At 43.8% G+C, this 22,517-nt stretch overlaps 1 protein-coding gene across 1 annotated transcript in view; it reads right to left on the reverse strand.

Moving 5' to 3' along the window:
- Positions 1-21,359, reverse strand: part of LOC126282365 (protein FAM117B-like) — a 98,602-nt gene extending 77,243 nt beyond the window's left edge. The window contains exon 1 of the mRNA XM_049982023.1: positions 21,181-21,359. Within this exon, the coding sequence (XP_049837980.1) occupies positions 21,181-21,359 (179 nt within the window). The remainder of the gene's footprint in view (positions 1-21,180) is intronic.
- Between the last annotated feature and the right edge of the window lie 1,158 nt (positions 21,360-22,517).

The raw sequence follows: 22,517 nt of genomic DNA on the forward strand, positions 1-22,517 counted from the left end.
CTTAAACGTAAACAGCCCAAGGAACTCACTTGTGTCCACACTCCTAAGCGTCCCTACGTACACTGTTTTCGATGTGATAGTGAATTGGAAATGTGAAGGGATTCGTACTGCACGAAAGCTTACACCGACAGTTCAAATGGCTCTGCGCACTGTGGGACTCAACATCTGAGGTCATCAGTCCCCTAGAACTTAGAACTGCTTAAACGTAAACAGCCCAAGGAACTCACTTGTGTCCACACTCCTAAGCGTCCCTACGTACACTGTTTTCGATGTGATAGTGAATTGGAAATGTGAAGGGATTCGTACTGCACGAAAGCTTACACCGACAGTTCAAATGGCTCAGCGCACTATGGGACTCAACATCTGAGGTCATCAGTCCCCTAGAACTTAGAACTGCTTAAACGTAAACAACCCAAGGAACTCACTTGTGTCCACACTCCTAAGCGTCCCTACATCCACTGTTTTCGATGTGATAGTGAATTGGAAACGTGAAGGGATTCGTACTGCACGAAAGCTTGCACCGACAGTTCAAATGGCTCTTCGCACTATGGGACTCAATATCTGAGCTCATCAGTCCCCTAGAACTTAGAACTGCTTAAACGTAAACAACCCAAGGAACTCACTTGTGTCCACACTCCTAAGCGTCCCTACGTCCACTGTTTTCGATGTGATAGTGAATTGGAAACGTGAAGGGATTCGTACTGCACGAAAGCTTGCACAGACAGTCCAAATGGCTCTTCGCACTATGGGACTCAATATCTGAGCTCATCAGTCCCCTAGAACTTAGAACTGCTTAAACCTAAACAACCTAAGGAACTCACTTGTGTCCACACTCCTAAGCGTCCCTACGTCCACTGTTGTCGATGTGATAGTGAATTGGAAACGTGAAGGGATTCGTACTGCACGAAAGCTTACACCGACAGTTCAAAGGGCTCTGCGCACAATGGGACTCAACATCTGAGGTTATCAGTCCCCTAGAACTTAGAATTGCTAAACCTAACTAACCCAAGGACATCACACACATCCATGTCCGAGGCAGGATTCGAACCTGCGACCGTAGCGGCTGCGCGGTTTCAGACCGTAGCACGTAGAACCGCACGGCCACTCCGGCCGGTGACCGACAGTTGAAGAGGATCGTACTGTGTAATAGGCGAGAAGTGAGAAACATCACGCCGGTAAACGCCAAACGACGCCTCGTTCGTTACAAGGACAGTAAACATTGGACGACCGAACATTGGAAGAACGTTGTGTGCAGTGACGAATCACGGTACACGATGTGGCGGTGCGATATCAGGGTGTGGGTTGGGCGAATGCCCGGTGTACGTCATCTGCCAGCGTGTGTAGTGCCAACAGTGAAATTCGGGGGCGGTGGTGTTATGGTGTGGTCGTGTTTTCCATGGAGATGGCTTGCACTCCTTTTTGTTTTGCGTGGTACTATCACAGCGCAGGCCTACATTCACATTTGAAGCACGTTCTTGCTTCCCACTGTTGAAGAACAATTCGGGATGGTGACTGCACCTTTCAAGAGGATCGAGCATCTGTTTATAGACCGATGACCTCAGTAGTTTGGTCCCACAGAACATTACCTACCTGTTAATAATGCACGGCCCGTGTCGGAGTGGTTACAAGACAATAACATTTCCGTAATGGACTGGCCTGCACAGAGCAGTGACCTCAATCCTATAGAACACCTCTGGGATGATTTGGATCGCCAACTTCGTGCCAGGGCTCATCGACCGTCATCGATACCTCCCCTCTGTGCAGCGCGCCTTGGAGAATGGGCTGCCATTCCCCAAGAAACCTTCAGCACCTGACTGAACGTATGCCTACGAGAGTGAAAGCTGTCATCAGAGGCTAACGGTGGGCCAACACTATACTGAATTCCAGCACTACCGATGGAGGGAGCCACGAACTTATAAGTCATTTTCAGCCAGATGTCAACATATTTTTGATCACATAGTTTACATGTGCTGTACAGTTCTACAACGTACGGTATCATCATGTGGAACAGACTTTTTTCTAAGTCCTCTCTACAGCCACTAGAAGATTTTAAAGTGTTTTGCAACGCCTTTTATTGAATGAAGCCGGCAAAGTTCACATGGCTACTCGCTAAATCACTACATTATCCTACATTACAATTTTTTAAACCCGTATTCCAGGTCTGTACAAGGAAAACGTGAAATGTTATATCTTTTCCGATCTGAAAAATAATTTCGTCTATTATGTGTGTGCTGATTTCAGCAGATGAAGACTAAGGCTACTTGAAATCCATATGCAACGCAGAGGCTTCAGTATACAAGAGGCTGCTTACTGCCTGCCTGCCACATTACATGTCCCACAGGACGATTCTAAAATTGTTTAAAATTTCAGCCACTTCAGCCGCTCAGGCGTGTCACGTGAAAAGATGGTCTTTTGATCCAAATTCATACCATCTCAATACTCCTGTCTTTCTCCCACTGCCTGTCCATCTATCAGATGCGAGCTGTTTGGCAGATTCATGTGCATCATTTTTAAGATGTGTTACAGCCCGGCCAAGTACCTCGATGAACCTTGGGCTAGAGATAGATGGAACTGCTGTTGTACAGTACTGAACGTACGTGACAGAAATACGCAATGAAATGGACAGAAATGACACTTTTATTCAAAGACAGTTATTTTGCTGAAGTACTCGCTATTTATGGTGGTCTCCTGGGCTATACACCACAAGGCAAGACTTGGTTATTACAGTGTGTGTGTGACCACCAAAGGACGGCTATGGATGCTCCGCAACATGCTTCCATGCTTCCTGCATTGTGGTAAGGACAGGCCGTTTTATTCCTTTGGTAGCACGTTTAACAACTGCTGGATTGCCTTTGATGCATACCGCTCTATTGTTCAAGCCCTATAGCTTCGGCATCCCTGTTCTATAGCTTCGGCACCACGGGGATTCGCATTACTGGAGTACCAGCTCGCCCCGAAAATTCTTGTTTATGGAGCTCCCTTCATATCATTCTGGTGCCGACAGCGTTCGTAAGCACGATACTATTTTCTGCAGGGAGTTTTCCAGCTGTCTTATGATAATTTTAGTAAGACTCCTCTTGAATGGCCGTATTCTTGTATCCAGTTTAAATCTTCCACGGTACCTAGTGGAACATCAAATGCTTCGCTTACCTTGATTACGGAAGCACTCGCCATTCTAGCACTAAAAATTTGCTCACTTTTGAATGCAAAGAGCGCCGATATAATGCAGTCACAGCTACACGGAACCACGTTCTTACCACGACTGAGACTTGCCAGCTATTGCATCGCACAGCTGCCGTTCGTGGTCAGATACATAAGTGTAAGCTGCAGGCTAGGCCAGCAGCTACATTTGCAACGTAAGTAACCAGACAGGATCAGTAACGTGGCCAGGATTCCAACCCAGGTCTTCTGTTCACTAGGCAAATGCGCTACCCACTACGCCACCGTGACACAGCGGCGTTCCACATCTGCACGTACTACCCTAACAGGCCCTCCTCTATCCAAAATGCCAGTTGCGCCTCAGCTTACTTGTTATTCCACTAAAATCGAACACCATTATAGAGGCTCTCCAACTGTACTGTAATAGTCGCTCAGGATCGGTCAAAATGGGGGATACTACCTGAAATCCTGGCTCAGATGCAGTATTCAAATGAAACTGTATGGTTCTTTTGAACTCCCAAACATCTATTATATACTCTACTGGCCATTAAAATTGGTGCACCACGAAGATGACGTACTAAAGAAGCGAAATTTAATGACATTAAGAAGATGCTGTGATATGCAAATAATTAGCTTTTCAGAGCATTCACACAAGGTTGGCGCCGGTGGCGACACTTACAACATGCTCACATGACGAAAGTTGCCAAAACCGATTTCTTATACACAAACTGCAGTTGACCGGCGTTGCCTGGTGAAACGTTGTTGTGATGCCTCGTGTAAGGAGGAGAAATGCGTACCATCACGTTTTCGACTTTGGTAAAGGTCAGATTGTAGCCGATCGCGATTGCAGTTTATCGTATCGCGACATTGCTACTCGCGTTGGTCGGTATCCGATTGTTAGCAGAATATGGAGTCGGTGGGTTCAGGAGGGTAATACGGAACGCCGTGCTGGATCCCAAAGGTCTCGTATCACTAGCAGTCTAGATGATAGTCATCTTATCCGAATGCCTATAACGGATCGTGATCCCTGGGTCAACAGATGGGGACGTTTGCAAGACAACAACCATCTGCACGAACAGTTCGACCACGTTTGCAGCCGCATGGACTATCAGCTCAGAGACCATGCCTGCGGTTATCCTTGACGCTGCATCACTGACAGGATAACCTGCGGTGGTGTTTTTAACAACGAACCTGGGTGCACGAATGGCAAAATACCAGTCTTTCATCCTAATCCAGGTTCTGTTTACAGCAACATGACGGTCGCATCCGTGTTTGGCGACATCGCGGTGAACGCACATTGGAAACGTGTATTCGAAATAGATATACTGTCGTATCCCCCGGCATGATGGTATGGGGTGCCATTGTTTAGACGTCTCGGTCACCTCTTGTTCTCATTGACGGCACTTTGAAGTGTGGACGTTACATTTCAGATGTTTTACGACCCGTGGCTCGTACCACTCATTGGATTCCTGCAAAACCCTACATTTCAGCAGGACAATGCACGACCGCATGTTGCAGGTTCTGCATTGGCCTTAATGCACAGAGAAAATGTTCAACTGGTGCCCTGGCCAGCACATTCTCTAGATCTCTTACTAATTGAAAACGTCTGGTCAATAATGGCCGAACAACTGGGTTGTCACAATACGCCAGTCACTACTCTTGATGACCTGTATTATCGTGTTGAAGGTGAACGGGGAGCTGTACCTCTACACGCTATCTAAGCTCTGACTCAATGCCCAGGCGTATCAAGGCCGATATTACGGCCAGAGGTCGTAGGTCTGGGTAATGATTTCTCAAGATTTATGCACTCAAATTGCGTGAAGATGTAATGACGCGTCATTTCTAGTGTATTATATCTGTCCAATGAATACCCGTTAATCATCTGCATTTCGTCTTGGTGTAGCAATTTTAATGATCAATAGTGTACATACGCAGGTTGAAGTGACGAATGCAGGCTCGACCCATTTTGCAAGAACAGTAACCACTACGCCAACCAGGCACCAAGGCTTTGCACACTTGCATGAATTACCCCGAGACTCCTCCCTCCTCAATCTAAATTCTCATTCACGCATGAGCCCAGTTGAGGGAAGGACGCGTGATACAGTAGACCGTGCATGTGCGCAACGACCTTGTGCCAAGGTGGCATTGCAGTTAGCGCATCTACCTAGTAAACAGAAGACCTTGTTTAGAATCCTGGCCTTGGTGCAAATTTTTATTCGTCGCTTCAGTCTGCATAAGTGCATTGCAGATGTCTGAGACCCAAAACGGTTTGTGGGATCTGTGAGGAGTAATTTCATTAATTGCATTTACGTACAAGCATACATTTCTCGAGGGGTTGCGATATTTTTCAGCCACCCACTGCCGTCGGATGCTATGACCAATTGTGGCTGACAAAGTCAAAGTTGTTTATTTATTTATTGTTCCGTGGGACCAAATTAAGGAAAAGTCTCCATGGTCATGGAACAAGTCAATACATGAAATTATAACACGATAGTAGAAACAGATAAAATGAAATACAAGTAACATATTCAGGCGACAAGTCGTAAGTTTAAATAAGGAAAACCAACAATCTAACACTGGAATTTGCTTAATTTTTCAGCCCTTCCAGGAGCTCCTCGACAGAATAGAAGGAGTGCGCCATGAAGAAACTCTTTACTTTAGACTTAAAAGTGTTTGAGCTACTGCTAAAATTTTTTAGTTCTTGTGGTAGCTTACTGAAAATGGATGCAGCAGAATACTGCACTCCTTTCTGCAGAAGAGTCAAGGAAGTGCATTCCACATGCAGATTTGATTTCTGGCTAGTATTAACTGAGTGAAAGCTGCTAACTATTGGGAATAAGCTAATATTGCTAACAAAAAACGACATTAAAGAAAATGTATACTGTGAGGGCAATGTCAGAATCCCCAGACTATTGAAGAGGGGTCAACAAAAGGTTCTCCAACTTACTCCACACATAGCTCGAACAGCCCGTTTTTGAGTAAAAAAATACCCTTTTTGAATCATAAGAATTACCCCAAAAAATAATACCATTTGACATAAGCATCAATGCATGTATAATGGAGACAGATTTTTCGCGAAGTAGTGTGATTTGACAGTTGTGACATCCAAGCAGATGTCTCTTACACTCCAGCTCAGCGTCCTCCTTTAAAGGACATTGTGTCTGCCCTTTGAGGCAGCCCCGTGCATTTGCGGCCAGCTGGCCGGAACTTTTAATCAGACCGATCACCCGGCCAGATTTTTCCGGCCTGCGCAATTGATATAGCATATTACCGGTCGGACGACATCGGCAGCGGTTCGCTAATTGACCCCCACAAAACGATGCGTAAAACGAGAAATCCAATTTAAATTTAGTTATCCACGTTAAATCCAGCTCGCTCTAATGAAGTGGGCCGTACTTCAAAATAATTGCCTTACAACGAGGGGGCCGTGCTGCGGCTTCGCGCCAGACCCGGCTGCGACCCGCCCACGACGGGTGAGCGCGTTCTGATTGGCGCATTGTGGGAGCTCGCGCTAAATACCAGCGGAGAGGCAAGCGGCAGTAGCCGTAATAACGCGCCAATTACAGTCTCCCTTTCAACCCGCATCGGGAAAGGTACAGTATGCAGTAATTTGGATTCCGTTCAATGGGTACTGCAACATGAGTCAACTCTAATTCGATACCTCGACAGAAATTCCACCCCTTATCAACCAGTTTTTTCTCTTTTCCTGGCTTTACATGGTCTTTGAATTTATTAATTCAGTTAACTAGAAATTGACGTGATACGAGGGGGCCGAATAAAGCGGCAAAACAAGCAACTTCATTCTATATATTAGAAAAAGGTTACAAGGAGAGAATGCTGAAATTACAGTGTATGGTACGAAATGTGCAGTCTCACTTGCTTTACACTTACTTCATGACCATTCCTGATGAGAAGAATGCATTGATAATAGTACTAAAGTCTTATTTTGGAAAACTTTCTATTTCAAGTAGTAATGGGTACAGCAATCAGTCTCAAATGATCTTTATCTCATATTTAGATTTCGGTCGTTGTATGGCCATCTTCAGTGCTAAAAAGGCATGCGAGGAAACTGTTACAATAAGGTAACATGCATGCCTCCTTAAATATGCATTGGCGCTTCAAATGTAAGTCAGTCATAAAATTTATACCGGTAAATGTTAGTTAAAATATTAAAAACATTTGTATATGCACATAATCCCAACTGGACTATGCATGTCAGAGGTTGAGTTCACACTGAGGTCGCTGTTTACAACATAGCTGGCTCCAATCCATGCCAGACCAACATACAGCACCATCCTTAAAGTATGATGCATTGAAAACATGTACTAACTTTATTTTACCTTCACAATACGTATGTTTTTCACTTTATTTGTTATGTTGTATCTCTTACAAACTTAAGTACATACACAAGTAAGATGGTTGTAACTAAAGCTCGCTATTAATGTTTTATGTCCAAAATGTTCAAATGTATGTGAAATCTTGTGGGACTTAACTGCTAAGGTCATCAGTCCCTAAGCTTATACACTACTTAAAGTAAATTATCTTCATCAACTGTCGCGAGTGTATGTTAAATAGGGGAAGTGTACTCTTTTCCAAAACATTCCTAAATCTTCAAGTATTCGCAGTTGTGTTTTTAGAGATTGTTTAGAAAATTGTGTCGCACTGCTTTAGGAAACTGATGTCCAGGCTCTGAGGTTGATATACTGTAGTCGGTAGTCCCCACATACTTTGATGTGAAAAAAATCGCAACGCCAAGAATTAATTAATTAACGAGGAGTAATGAAATTTCGGGAATACACTTGTCCATCTAACTTGAGTGATTAACATTTCAAGACCACAAGTTGATGTAAATGCGAGGCAAGCCATTGCAAATGTGAAATGTTGGTGCATTAATATCCGCTGTAAACGCCCGAATATGGAATGCAAGCTTACAAACGTACATGCATTGTGTTGAATATGAGCCGAATACCAGTTCGTGGATTGGAGTTTCACTCCCGTTGCGCTTGATCGGTAATACACAGACGGTTAATGCTGGTTATGGATTTGTCGTGCGATGATACCCCACATGTGCTCCAGTGGAGACAGATCCAGTGATCGAACAGACCAAAGAATTTCGACAACAGAATGTTTGGTTACAGCACCACACCCGATGGAAAGTTGTTCATGATTGGCTGCAAATAAGGTTGAACCAGCAGACTGACGTACAAATTTGCAGTCCGGGTGCGTGCCTTAGCCATAAGAGTGATCCTGCTGCCATACGAAATCGCACGCCAGGCCCTAACTCTAGGTGTAGTACAGTGTGTCTAACACGCAGACAGATTGGTTGTAGACCTTCAACTGGCGTCCTTCTAACCAACATACGGCCATCATAGGCACCGAGGTAGAATCAGCTATCATCAGAAAACACGTCAGACCACCACCTTGCCCTCCAATAAGCTGTCGCTGACGACATTGAAGTCGCAGATGGCGGAGGGTTGGTGTGAGGAAAATGCAAGATTCACTGCCTCTGGCTCGGAGCTGTCCTTGAAGTAACCGATTTGTAGCTTATATTGCTGCTGCATATGCAGTACGATGAGCCGGGGCCACACACCGAACTTGATTGTCTTCCTTCTCGGTAGTCCCACACGGCCGTCCAGAAGCTGCTCTTCATGCAGTCGTACACCCCGTGACCGCTGTTGCCAGCAGTCAGGTACATTGGCTACAGTACTGCGAAGTCTTTCTGTAATATCGCAGAAGAAACATCAGATTCTCCTAGCCATACTACACGAACGTGTTCACATGTTGTGAGGTCCTGATAATGGAGACTTTGTCGCCTGAAAGGCATTCTTGACTAACAGCAACTCACAACATACAATCTCAAAGATAACTAATGTCCACGAGCCTTACAATGTGTATTTCAATCATACCTGATTTGCATCCTCTGATGTGACTTGAGGGAAATCCGAATATATATCATCTTTCAAATGTATAAACACGTCTGCTAAGTAAATTTTATGTCACTTAGCTCCGTCTTAGTGTTGGGTCTTTTTCCGCCAGTGTAGTTCTTCACTTATTTGTTTTATTTGTCAAAAATTATGAAAGAGTTCTTGATAGTGTAGTTTACTCTCCTGTTTCATTACACTGGTAGTATTTGGTAGACTCAGGTTCAAGTGGTTCATATGGCTCTGAGCACTATGGGACTTAAGATCTGAGGTCATCAGTCCCCTAGAACTTAGAACTACTTAAATCTAACTAACCTAAGGACATCACACACATCCATGCCCGTCGTAGGATTATAACCTGCGACCGTAGCGGTCGCACGGTTAAAGACTGAAGCGCCTAGAACCGCTCGGCCAGCCCGGCCGGCGGTAGATTCAGGGGGACTAGCTTTCTCCATAGGTTGCCGCACACACCTGAGTCAAATAATACTAAGGTGGCATAATAATCGTTAGTGACTACAGAGTGTGCCGGCCGCGGTGGCCGTGCGGTTCTGGCGCTGCAGTCCGGAACCGCGGGACTGCTACGGTCGCAGGTTCGAATCCTGCCTCGGGCATGGGTGTATGTAATGTCCTTAGGTTAGTTAGGTTTAAGTAGTTCTAAGTTCTAGGGGACTTATGACCTAAGATGTTGAGTCCCATAGTGCTCAGAGCCATTTGAACCATTTTTGACTACAGAGTGTCATTATGCTTCGTTAAATACTTCAAAATACACAACTGTTTATGTTTTCATCATATAAAATGTTAAGTAATCTTTACGTCTGTAAGACTTTGTATTTTCATGTCACTTTTTCGGTGGGTCTCTCTAGGTCCAAGGGAAGTGGTCGTGTACCGTCAAGTAAAACTATTTTTAATGTCAAATGAGGTTAGTAAGACTGGTTGAGCCGCGTGAGGATTAGCCGAGCGGTCTATGGCGCTGCAGTCGTGGACTGTGCGGCTGGTCCCGGATGAGGTTCGAGTCCTCCCTCGGGCGTGGGTGTGTGTGTTTGTCCTTAGGATAATTTAGGTTAAGTAGTGTGTAAGCTTAGGGACTGATGACGTTAGCAGTTAAGTCCCGTAAGATTTCACACACGTTTCAACATTTTTTTGTGTATTGTTTTCGATATTTAGGATTTTTGAGTGTTTAGGATACTCAATCACATGCATTTATGACAGAAATTGATGAAAAATTTTGTGTTTCATGCAGAATGTCGCCATCTGATCGTTACGACAACACCGGTATCGTTTTGTGAAGATTTGCAATGTAACCTGCTGCAAGAAGACGTTTTACTTTATGTACTATAAAACACAGGTTGATTCAGGAAAATGTATTTTGAAGTATTTAACAAAGCATAATGAAACTCTGTAGTCACAAATGATTATAATGCTAACTAAGTATTATTTGACACAGATGTGTGCGGCGACGTATGTAGAAAAGCACATCGGGCATACATCAAGGATCACTAATCACATGAGAACCGGCAAATGCCACGAGAGGGGTTACGGTCTCGTCTGGGCAGGCGTCAACGGAGACCGTTTAACTGGGCGGTACATTCTACCGGACCGACTTGGTCGTCGCACGTACCTCGTATTCCTGCGAGAGGTTCTACCACACATGCTGAATGATGTTCCCACACCTATTCGTTGCCGCAATCGATTTCAGTACGACGGAGGCCCTGAAAGCAAGTGAGACAATATCTGCAGGAACCTTTCCCGGCTGCTGAATTGATCGCGGTGGACCAGTCACATGGTTGCCACCATCACTCGATCCTTTCCCAATACAATTTTTCCTCTGGTAGTGTTTTAACAGCTTTGTCGATGAAACGCCGGAGGACCTAGTGGACAGAATTGTTGCCGCAGCAGGATGTCTTAGAGATACACCAGTTATTTTCAAGAGGGTGCGTTGTTCAATACTGGACTAAACTGTAAGAATATGTTGTAACGGGCGTCCATCTGCAGCTTGTGACTAAATAACTGCAACGCCATTTAATAACCAAGAATGATGGTTGCGACACCCGGTTTCCATGTCGTTATTCATCAAAAAAGTTACCGGTTGGGCTGTGTCATAGTCATGCAAGTAACCTGCTGTGTGCTCACTTTACGAGATGGGAAGTAGCAACAGTCTACGAACTTTTGGCATTGTAGGCGATAATGGCGTAAAATCCGAATTCTAGATAGTGAAGGATGAAAATGGAGAAATTATGGTTTATTCTTTAACAGAATGATAATTGATCCTTAAATCGCACACTTCGTAAAAGAGGTATATTTAGCGAAGACTCCTTACGATGCACAATATACTGTTCAAATGAGAGCACGGTTAGCTTACATGTCATAATAAAGCAATCATATACACCGAAATCTTCCTCTCGCGTGTTTCACAAGAAACGTCACATAAAATGCAAAGTTATACAGTTCTAACAAACGGAGAAGGTCATACTGTATAGTGTAATACTGAGCAAATCATGTACATCAAATTTACCTCTAACATACCTCATTACAAAACAGATTTAGTTAGCCAATCTGAAAAAATAATAGTGCACCGTTAAATAGTGATTCATATCACGGCTTGCTATGCCACCTTCACGAGCAATTGCCGCCGCTACTTGATTCTTAAAGTCGTGTGTGTACAGGCATGCTCGAAAGTATCCGAATGACCCGAATTGCATTTCGCCTGATTCGTATGCAACCCACATAACGCAGTTGTCTAGCAGGTTCGCTAATCGTTCCTTGGTACAGTCGTTTGACTATTGAAAATGGTTCCAACAAGTCACCACTAGAAAACACTGCTCTGTATCGCAATAACTCAAGATGTAAAGCAATACTACGATATTACAAACATCAGGGAACACCTTATCACAGGTAAGACTGTCCTTAAGGCTTGTAAGCTCACATTTATTAAATAAATGACATACTTGAAATGTTACCACTCTCATTATTACGTCAGAAAGGTAATGCACGTAATAAGTTCGTCGTATTCATTATTTCCTCTTCAAAGTAACATAACGTACTTATCAATTAACACAAAATAACATTAAAATTTAAGTTATTCATGAGCCGCTAGTTGAGAATATGTATGAACTTCAAATGACACGACGAACCGTCTCGTTCTGCAAATGGACTCAAACCCAGACCCTGCAGACTAAGCAAAGATTTCGTGTCTGACGGAAACTAACAGTCATTCCTGACTATGCATACAGAGAGTAATATACCTCGATTTTAGAGTGTATCAGTTAACAAATATCAACTTCGCATTACATAACGCAAACATTTTTAACGGACGCGAATTCCTACCCAGCACTTATTGTACCTGTTAACGAGCGCAGTAGCTGGCCGAAGGATCATGAGACAGGCAGTCAATTTATCAGAACATTACTGACGTAAGCTGAATTTTTACTTTTCTTTGGAGGGTTTAGACCACATATGAACCTATCATCAGCCCAACAGACCACCAAATCCTCTTCACAGTGGCTCATTTTTCTATTATAACGCCGTGGTGACACACTGGCTGAGAATTCTGACACACTGGCTCCCTGTATCAAATTGCACCATGTTCAGTAAATTCATTTACTTGGTTGACCGAATCACCATGAACTAGCTGCCTCGGCTACACAGTGCATACATTCAACTTTATTTTGTAATCACCGAAATAAAATCACGTAACTGCCACCTACACAGAACTGCCAACAGCGTAGGATGCAGAAATCTAAATAGGAAGTGTTCCTTTCCACTTGAGCTACTCTATTGCACTATGTCTTTGTTGAAAACGTCGTGCAGTGCAAAATAAAAGGTATAACTGTTTGTCTCTCATAAGTACTGACCTTGCCATATGCATTATCCCACAGCGCTGTGGAATGCAGAAGTTCTGGACGAATTGTTGTTGACTTCTGGAGCTGTTATAGCTAGCTGTCAGCTAGTAGCGTAACGTTACGTATCGCGCGCGGTAGATAAGATGTCTCGAGTTCGAGTCCATTCACTGCTACATTTTTTATTGCGCAATTCTGCTGTCTGCTGAATCTGTCAATCTAATGGAACTTGTAACATAATTCCCATCACCTCCAAACCAAAAATAGTCGTATGTGGAAAAAGTGCAAGCATCTGCGACATTTTGCTCATATCAGGTTTAACAGACAGCCAGACAGTAGATGCATCTCGAAACTTTTGTATTATGGATCGGGAGAGCGCATTGTGCCAAAATACGTCGGAAAAGTATTTTCCACATTACTTGTCGTCTGGTAGTGGCATTTTTTTTTTTTTCAATTTGTTGTTTGTTCAAAACTGCAGATTTCTTAACATCTCCACATATTGCGCTTAAATGGGTTAGAATTCTGGCCCGGTACTAAGGATTTCATATGTATTATCAAGATCTAGCATGAGATCACCTATCTGCTGGTGGTTAATAATTTTGATTTTAATGTATTTTCTTTCGTCGCCTACAATAACGATATTTGACGTCTTTGACTTCCAGTGAGGCACAGAACTATTTGCGAAATCACTGTAAGTTCAAGATGTTATTCCGAGCTGCTGGTGCAGAAAAATTTGGTAGCTGATGTCTCTTTGTGTGTAGTCAACAACGATATGTGTGGGGCTTTAATCCCAGTCAGCACTGAACTCTTCGTCATATTATTTCTAGTTCAAACATGCTCACATGTAGCTGCTGGTGCTACAAACCCATATTTAACGTTCGTTTTCTCTAGATTATCACAGCGATAGGTGCTAGGTTGGAGCCCTGGGAAGGAAAAAATTAATGTTTCGTCTGGTCATTTCAATTAAAATATCTAGCTACTGCCGAGAAAATGCGATGTATCACCGTTGATTGTGCTTCGATATATATCCGATTACGATCTGGGTTCGAAACCCTGTCCAACACAAAGGTTTACCTCACGGCATTTCAAGTAAGTTGCTCGTTAAGAAGCTATATTTAACATCTCTCGTAGTTCGTTAACATGGAAAATAGGGGCTGGGTTGGAACTCGCGTCCGTTAAAAATGTTTGCGTAATGTAATTTAAAGTTGATATTTGCTAACTAATACTGTCTAAAATCGAGGTATATCACTCTCTGTATGCCTAATCAAGAATGGCTGTTAGTTTCCGTCAGTAACGAAATCTTTGCTTGGTCTGCAGGATCTGGGTTTGAATCCATTTGCAGAACGAGACGGTTCGACGTGTCATTTGAAGTTCATACATATTCTTAACTAGCGGCTTGTGAATAACTTAAATTTTTAATGTCATTTTGTGTTAATTAATAAGTACGGTATGTTACTTTGAAGAGGAAATCATGAATACGACGAACTTACTACGTGCATTACCTTTCTGTCGTAATAATGAGAGTGGTAACATTTCAAGTATGTCATTTATTTAATAAATGTGAGCTTACTAGCCTTAAGGACAGTGTTACCTGTGATAAGGTGTTCCCTGATATTTGTAATATCGTAGTATTACTTTACATCTTGAGTTATTGCGATACAGAGCAGTGTTTTCTAGTGGTGACTTGTTGGAACCATTTTCAATAGTCAAACCACTGTACGAAGGAGCGATTAGAGCACCTGCTGGACATCTGCGTTATGTGTGTTGCATACGCATCAGGTGAAATGCAATTCAGGTCCTTCGGATACCTTTGAGCACGACTGTGCCTCTGGTCATATCATTGAAGCTGTACCTTAAAGGTTTTTGACAGAGCTTACTTAAACTGTAATCTATACTTTAACAGTTCCAGACAATTTACTATCCATTTCAATTTTGAATTGTTTGTATTGCAATTGTCTGTTGCCTTAAATATTTTCATCAATTCACTTACTTTTAATTTAAAATGTGTTATGGTAGTTAGCAACAGTGTTTAATGATTTTAGTCAATTTTAATGCCTTTAAATTCAAAATAGTTTTGTTTGCAGTTGCATTACAGTTTTCTGATTGATTAAATATTTCGTGACTGCAATTTTCAATTCTGCCTTAAAGATTTATGGTTAATTAACTTGTTTATTTCTGAAGTTCTTTTATTGAAGTACCAATACCTGTAGGTATTTGATATTTAATAAACTATCTTAAGTGAAATCCTAAAGTTAAAGTCCAGTGGCTTTTAGCTACAGCTCTCTGCATCCTATCTATGCTGCTCACCCGCACTATCTGAATGCCAACATTAACTTGGCAAAATGGAAAAAACTGATTAAAGCAATACCAGGAGACAGTAATACGTCCATGTATGACGGTGATGCTTTAAAAAATGTGGCAGGTCATTTTCCGCGGCGGTCAGAGTCTAAGATAAAAGTAGGGGTTTTTTGATGACATAACTTTTATAAAGGATGTCAGATTAAACCCCTTTCATCCGCCCAGTTTCCAAACATGTTTTGTTTCGCTATCAGTTCCGCTGATTTACTACACCAACTTCAGGACTCTGACAGACGTGTAGAGAGATCCCACCGCGGTCGTAATAAAGGCAGGGTCCAGCAATACTCGTATGAGTAGATTTCTGCTTGCTAAAGCAATACCTTCAACCATCATGTTTAGACTCTGGAGTCCGGTTTTTATCACAAGCGAGGTGGGTCCTCGTACACGTCTGTCAGGGGCCTAAGGATGGTGTAGTAAATCACTGAAACTGGTAGCCAAGTAAAATAAGGTTGGAAACTGGATGGCTGAAAGGTGTTTAATTTGACATCCTGTAGGACAGCCAAGTCCCGCAACCATCTATGAAAATATAGACACAGAGAAACTTTAAAATGTGCTAATTTTTATCCGCATGATTGCTTGGCGTGGTGTGTGATGTAAAATGAACACATTTCACAGCAAGAAGATGTTGAAGACCTGAAGAAGAGAGCAGTGTCTGCTGAAACCGGTTGTCTTAAATAAACTAATATTTGTGTGGTATAGGCTGTTGACCATATTTAGCAAGTACAACACATCGCTCCTTCTGTCTTCTCAAAATGAGGAAATTCTTTCAGAATGAAAGAAATTTTAAAATTATCGTCGATATCCATTAAACAAATTTTCAACAAGATTATTGGCAACTGCAAATGTTTTCGTTACGAGAATATAGTAAGAAACAGGCTTTGACAGCTTCAAGGTATTTGATGCTTCTGGGTTTCAAGCTGCAGTTTCTGGGCTCTTCATCAGCTACTTACTCTTCAGAAATCCTATGCTCTGTGGGTGGGGAACAGGGAGAATGGTTCCATCAAGAAGTCAAACAAATGGAACTGGGTTACCAGAACCTGTGGGATGTCAGCATGAGAGCCGACACCTGACGGTGTGTGACGGTGGATACTTCTGGTGCCTCTAATTGAATCCGTCTTCCAATTCCACTCGCGAATAGCGCTTGGGAAGAATGACTGTCCGTAAGCCCCTGCATTAGATGTAATTTCTTGATGTCTTTTTAACAATGTTTTTTGAAATGTAGAGGGGGTGGATAAAATAATATAACGCAATATAGTCTATCTTGTTGGAAGTTGACACCACTGCGTGCGTGTAAACAATGTGACGCGGCTGCAACACACAGCTGGTCTTGCTTCGTTTCGTGAGGGTTAAAATCAGTAATGGATGAAATGTGTAACGTCTCAGAGTTCTAAAAAGGGCAACTCGTTGGTACGCGGTAAGGGGAGCACCTTTGACGAAAACGGCTGTTAGCCTTGGCAGCTTTAATTTTGGTGGTCATGGCACTCCGCTATCGCTGCCGATATGTAACCTGGTCATATGTTGGGGGCCAGAGTCTTTGGTCGAGGGGGGGGGGGGGGGTTGTGCTACTGGTTTTTGCCGGGCAACGCACTGACTGTTAGCTAAAGGGCATGTAACCTTCAAATTGTCGGCTTTGGAGGGCTCCTGCTCTCCGGTGCTGCCGGTGGTCAAATCGGTCGAGGGCTAGCTTTGCCGGATGGATTAAGGATTGATAGCGGTGAATTGGAGGAAGCCGGGCCAACTCTGCAAACTTAAATTTTACGGCACTTCGAAGACTGTCTTACTATTGTAGACCATAAAACCCTTGACTGGAATCCTGGAGGTTACGTTTCCTTGACATCTGAGTGGACTTGTTGTTTTTTTATTGTTCCTTGTCGTCGCAAGGCCACGTCTGCGTTAATGTGGAATTAGGCGTATCATAATAACGCTCCTCCGAGTGATTGTGTCGCAGGTCATCAGTCAGTGTAACTGATAATAATTTCGATGTACGTTCACGCTCGTTTTCTGTTGTAAATTGAATTAATGAAATTGAAATTGTAGTATGATGTGTATCGAAGGCAAGGCACCCTTTTACAAATGAGTTCCCCCAGTAATAGGATTAGCAGGTGCTGATAACTCATCTTCTTAATTTTCAAATAATTTTCACGAGTAATGAGCTTGTAATTTGTATATGTAGTCACTCGCGGAAAAAGTTAAAATTGCCTACATCCTAGACATTCTCGTTTTTAGCCTGTTTGGGAAGATTAGTGTTTGTTTCTGATGTCGGCTGGTAAGCTATTTCTGGCATCTGACGAGGCGTTCATGTTTCCTGTGCCCGGAGCAGAGATGTGTTTTCTTTCTGCTGCTGCCACACTTCCGTCGCCGCACGGCGTCTAGGTTGGCCCAGATTCAGATGCCTCTACCTAACGCCTCATGATGCCTCAAGTGAAATAAACTTGATGGTTTGATACGTGCCACGGCTGAGTGTCGGCAATTCATTCAGGGACTCTTGACCTATTCTATATTGTGAATTCAGGAAGCACATAAGCTTTGAAGCGTGTTCTGCAAGTCCGTAGTTTCTGGTCACTATTTTTTCTATTTATATGTTTAACGATTCACGGGCGACAGTATTCACGATGATTGCAGCACACACAAACCGTGTAAAACACCATCAGCGAAGAGGAATGGTGGGTGAGAGCCGATGTTAAATAGCAGGGACTGACGAGCATTGAAACATATTGTAGTAAGACAATATAAAACTACCGCGGCAACTGTGTCAACATAACAGTACGGCGGGAGCTTCATAAGGCTACCACTCACGGAAAGGATCAAGTTCGGCAGTCCTTAATAATAGAAGCCAAGGCAAAGCTGCGAAGTGGTGCCACGATCATAAAACCTGGACATCTAATGACTGGAATAATTAAGTGTGGTCCGATGAACCATCTTTTACCTTGCTTCATGTGTGGAGAACACCAAAAGAAGTCTACGATCGGCAATGCTTTGTACACTCCAGGATGTTGGAGGATCCGTTACGATTTCGGCGGCTGTATTGTGGCATTGGGCTTATGCTGTCTTTATCCTCGATGTCCGGGTTCATGAGTATGAATACCTCCACATCCTCGACAATGAAGTGCTTACTATTACTAGCATATTGTGCCCAAACGCTGACATATATCAATAAGTTAATGGGCTCATACTTACAGTCAAAAACGTTCACGCGTCGTTTGCGGAGTGTTATAATATCATCAACCATATTCCCTGGCAAGGACATCGCCAGACGTCCATACAACTAAACCGTTTTGGGGAGTTTTACAGTACAGAGCGAGGAGCAGATTTTCAGCTCCACCATCGAAGCAATTAGCGGATGCTTTGGTACATGAATGGCAGAACATAGTATTGGAAACTTTTAAGACGCTCTATGAACCTATTCTGCAAAGCACTGCAGCTTTTCTCAAAGACAGTGGTAGCCCAGCTCCATACCAACATAAATTATAATGTTGTATAATATAATACATGCTAAACTTCCTAGCCGATGAAACCTGTATCCCGTACCGAGACTTGAACTCGGGGCCTTTGCCTTTCGCGGTCAAGTTCCCTACCAACATAGCTACACAAGCACGACTCACGACGCGTACTCGTCTCGCACCATCCAAACTACACAGACGTTCTCGTGCTAAAGGCAAAGGTACGGAGTTCAAGTCTCGGTCCGGCGAGCATTTTTAATCTGCCAGGAAGTTTTGTGTCAGCGCACACTCCGCTGCAGAGTGAAAATTTCATTCTGGTTAACACATACTGTTTATAAATTAGGTATACAGTAGCAGCCATTAATTGTGACAAACGCAAATAACTTACAGATATGTTTGATACAAACATTGAACTCAATGCAGTACATCTTCAAGTTTTGTGTACAAACATTCAATGTGGCAACCTTACGTAACACATCTGAAACCTGTGTCGTGCCATATCCTAATGAGCAAGCCTCGATGAATGTTGGCAGCCGCTTGTGTTATCTGCTGTCGCCATTTGTCGATATTTAGCAGAAGTTCAGGAGCAAAGAGTCTGTCTTTACTGTAGCTTCATAGAGGCCACAGAGGTCCATTGGCATTATATCAGGTGATTCAGGTGGCCAAGACATTGCTCCATGCCGTCTGAACCGAGTTGGAACATCCCTACGGAATTTTTCCACCCCTGGTATGCGATCAGTATGACTTTTCTGAATTTCCATCATTACATTGTGAAACAGAGGGGAACCATTAGCATTTCTGAACCTACACTACTGGCCATTAAAATTGCTCCACCAAGAAGAAATGCAGATGATAAACGGGTATCAACGGACAAATATACTATACTAAAACTAACATGTGATTATATTTTCACGCAGTTTGGGTGCATAGATCCTGAGAAATCAGTACCCAGAACAACGACCTCTGGCCCTGATACGCCTGGGCATTGAGTCAAACAGAGCTTGGATGGCGTGTACAGGTCCAGCTGCCCATGCAGCTTCAAAACGATAACACAGTTCATCAAGATCAGTGACTGGCGTATTGTGACGAGCCAGTTGCTCGGCCACCATTGGCCAGACGTTTTCAGTTGATGAGAGACATAGATAATGTGCTGGCCAGGGCAGCAGTCGAAGATTTTCTGTATCCACAAAGGCCCGTAAAGGAACTGCAACATGCGGTCGTGCGTTATCCTGCTGAAATGTAGGGTTTCGCAGGGATCGAATGAGGGGTAAAGCCAAGCGTCGTAACGTATCTGAAATGTAGCGTCCACTGTGCAAAGTGCCGTCAATGCGAACAAGAGGTGACAGAGACGTGTAACCAATGGCACCCCATACCATCACGCTGGATGATACGCCAGAATGGTGATGACGAATGCACGCTTCCAATGTGGGTTCACCGCGATGTCGCCAAACACCAATGCGACAATCATGATGCTGTAAACAGAACTTGGATTCATCCGAAAAAATGACGTTTTGCCATTCATGCACCCAGGTTCGTCGCTAGGTACACCATCGCAGATTATCCTGACTGTAACCGCAGCCATGGTGTTCGAGCTGATAGTCCATGCTGCTGAAAACGTCGTCGAACTGTTCGTGCAGATGGTTGTTGTCTTGCAAACGTCCCCATCTGTTGGCTCAGGAATCGAGACGTGGCTGCACGATCCGTTACAGCCATGCGGATAAGATGCCTGCCATCTCGACTGCTGGTGATACGAGACCGTTGGGATCCAGCAAGGAGTTCTGTATTACCCTTCTGAACCCACCGATTCCATATTCCGCAAACAGTCATTGAACCAACGCGAGTAGATATGTCGTCATACGATAACCGCAATCGAGATAGGCTGCAATCCGACCTATGTCAAAGTCGCAAACGTGGTGGTACGCATTTCTCTTCCTTACACGAGGCATAACAACAACGTTTCAGCAGTCAACGCCGGTCAACTGTTTGTGTATAAGAAATCAGATGGAAGCTTTCCTCATGTCAGCACGTCGTAGGTGTCGCCACCGGCGCCAACCTTGTGTGAATGCTCTGAAAAACTAATCATCTGCGTATAACAGCTTCTTCTTCCAGTCGGTTAAATTTCACGTCTATAGCACGTCATCTTCGTGGTGTAGCAATTTTAATGAGCAGTGGTGTAGCTTGTAAAAGACATCACAGCCTCCTCAAATTATAAAAAAGAAAAGCAAATTAAAAGTACCTATGTAATTCGTGGACCACTTGATCACCGAGTGGTAGTAACGACGCGGCGTCATCACTCTGACGAACCGCCCGCAGACAAGGCCCGGCCGTCCGCCTCCGGACGTGTTTGTTATCTGCCCTGGAGGCGGCTCGCCCCTATTAGGCAGCCGGATGCGGGGGCATGCTCCCCGCCTATCGGCGCCGGCCGCGGCATGCGGAGGCACGATCGCCGGCCGGGCCGTGCCTCACGGCCACCTCCGCCCCCAGGCCAGCCCCCAGCCCGCCGACGCAGCCGATAATGGCCTCCGGAGCATCGCCGGGCCACCGCCGGCCGATCCGGTCGCCGACTTCCCACCCGCACCCACACGTTTGCGGCCGTTGCGGAAAGACCGGAAAGACCGAATGGAGACCTCCGCTTCTTGGATCATAATCCAGTGCGGAGGTAAAGGGCACGAGAGAGAAAAGCTACAGCCGCAATAACTGGTTCTAACTGACCATTTCGTGATACGATCTCCGTCAGCTGAACGTATTTCGGTCCTTTCATTTCTGCGGGGAAGTCTGTTTCATTCCAATGTGGCTTACGCTTCGCTTCAGAATAACCTTTCGGCTGATAATGAGTTTGTTAGTTACGTCCTCAACAAATGATATCCAAGACGAGGTTGTGGTGTAGAGCAGGGCTTCCCAACCTTCTCAGCTGGCGGACCCTTTCCTCAGTGGAAAACCCATGGCGGAACCCTAGTCAGCCAAGTGCACAGTAACTTTAAATTTCAGAGCGAAACCCTTGGCAACTGAAAGCTTCTTAATGCAAGTTCCATGTTCAGGATGACACCCCCCCCCCCCCCCCCCACCTAAGTATCAATAATGTTCGGTTTAGAGATGAATGAAAACAACTTGAAGGTCAAAAATCGATTTATGAAATAAGTAACGCACTGACAAAGCAAGTTTAACATTTAATTATGCCTGGGGCCGCATACGTGCTAGCGAGCGCTGTGATTGGTCGACAAAGCTCGCTCCGCGCATCCGTAAAATGTTTCAGCGTATCTACCGCCGAGAGCCGACGCACAAACGACCCACATATTGTTGCGAAACAGTCGATCAAAGAAGCCGCATTCTCCGCCACTAAACTGTGTATGCGTTCTCACTTAGGAACCGCAAAGGGTGCATGGGAATACGACCTGAAGTAAAAGTACACATGTTTTTCACACGAAAAAGAGATTGTGATGAATTTGAGTTTCATATTTTTATTCAATAATTTTACTCATTATTTGACACAATTTGGTGAAGGGTGGCCGCGGACCACCTAGAAAGAGCTTGCGGACCCCTAATGGTTCCGCGGACCACACGTTGGGAAGTCCTGGTCTAGAGCATGCCATCTGCATAAATAAACGTTGTATAAAAAGTTAAAATATTGTTATTTTTGGAACATACCGGTCATTTACATTATTTTCCGTATAAATGACTTATTCACTGAAGAGCCAGAGAAATTGCTACCCCTTCCTAATATCGTTGAACCGTGATTTATTTTAAAAGAATATTCTTAAGAATTGATTCTACTTGCTAGCGATTCATCAAGAACTTTAACACAC

Source organism: Schistocerca gregaria, chromosome 7 (genome assembly GCF_023897955.1).
Source record: "Schistocerca gregaria isolate iqSchGreg1 chromosome 7, iqSchGreg1.2, whole genome shotgun sequence".
Lineage (NCBI taxonomy): Eukaryota > Metazoa > Arthropoda > Insecta > Orthoptera > Acrididae > Schistocerca > Schistocerca gregaria.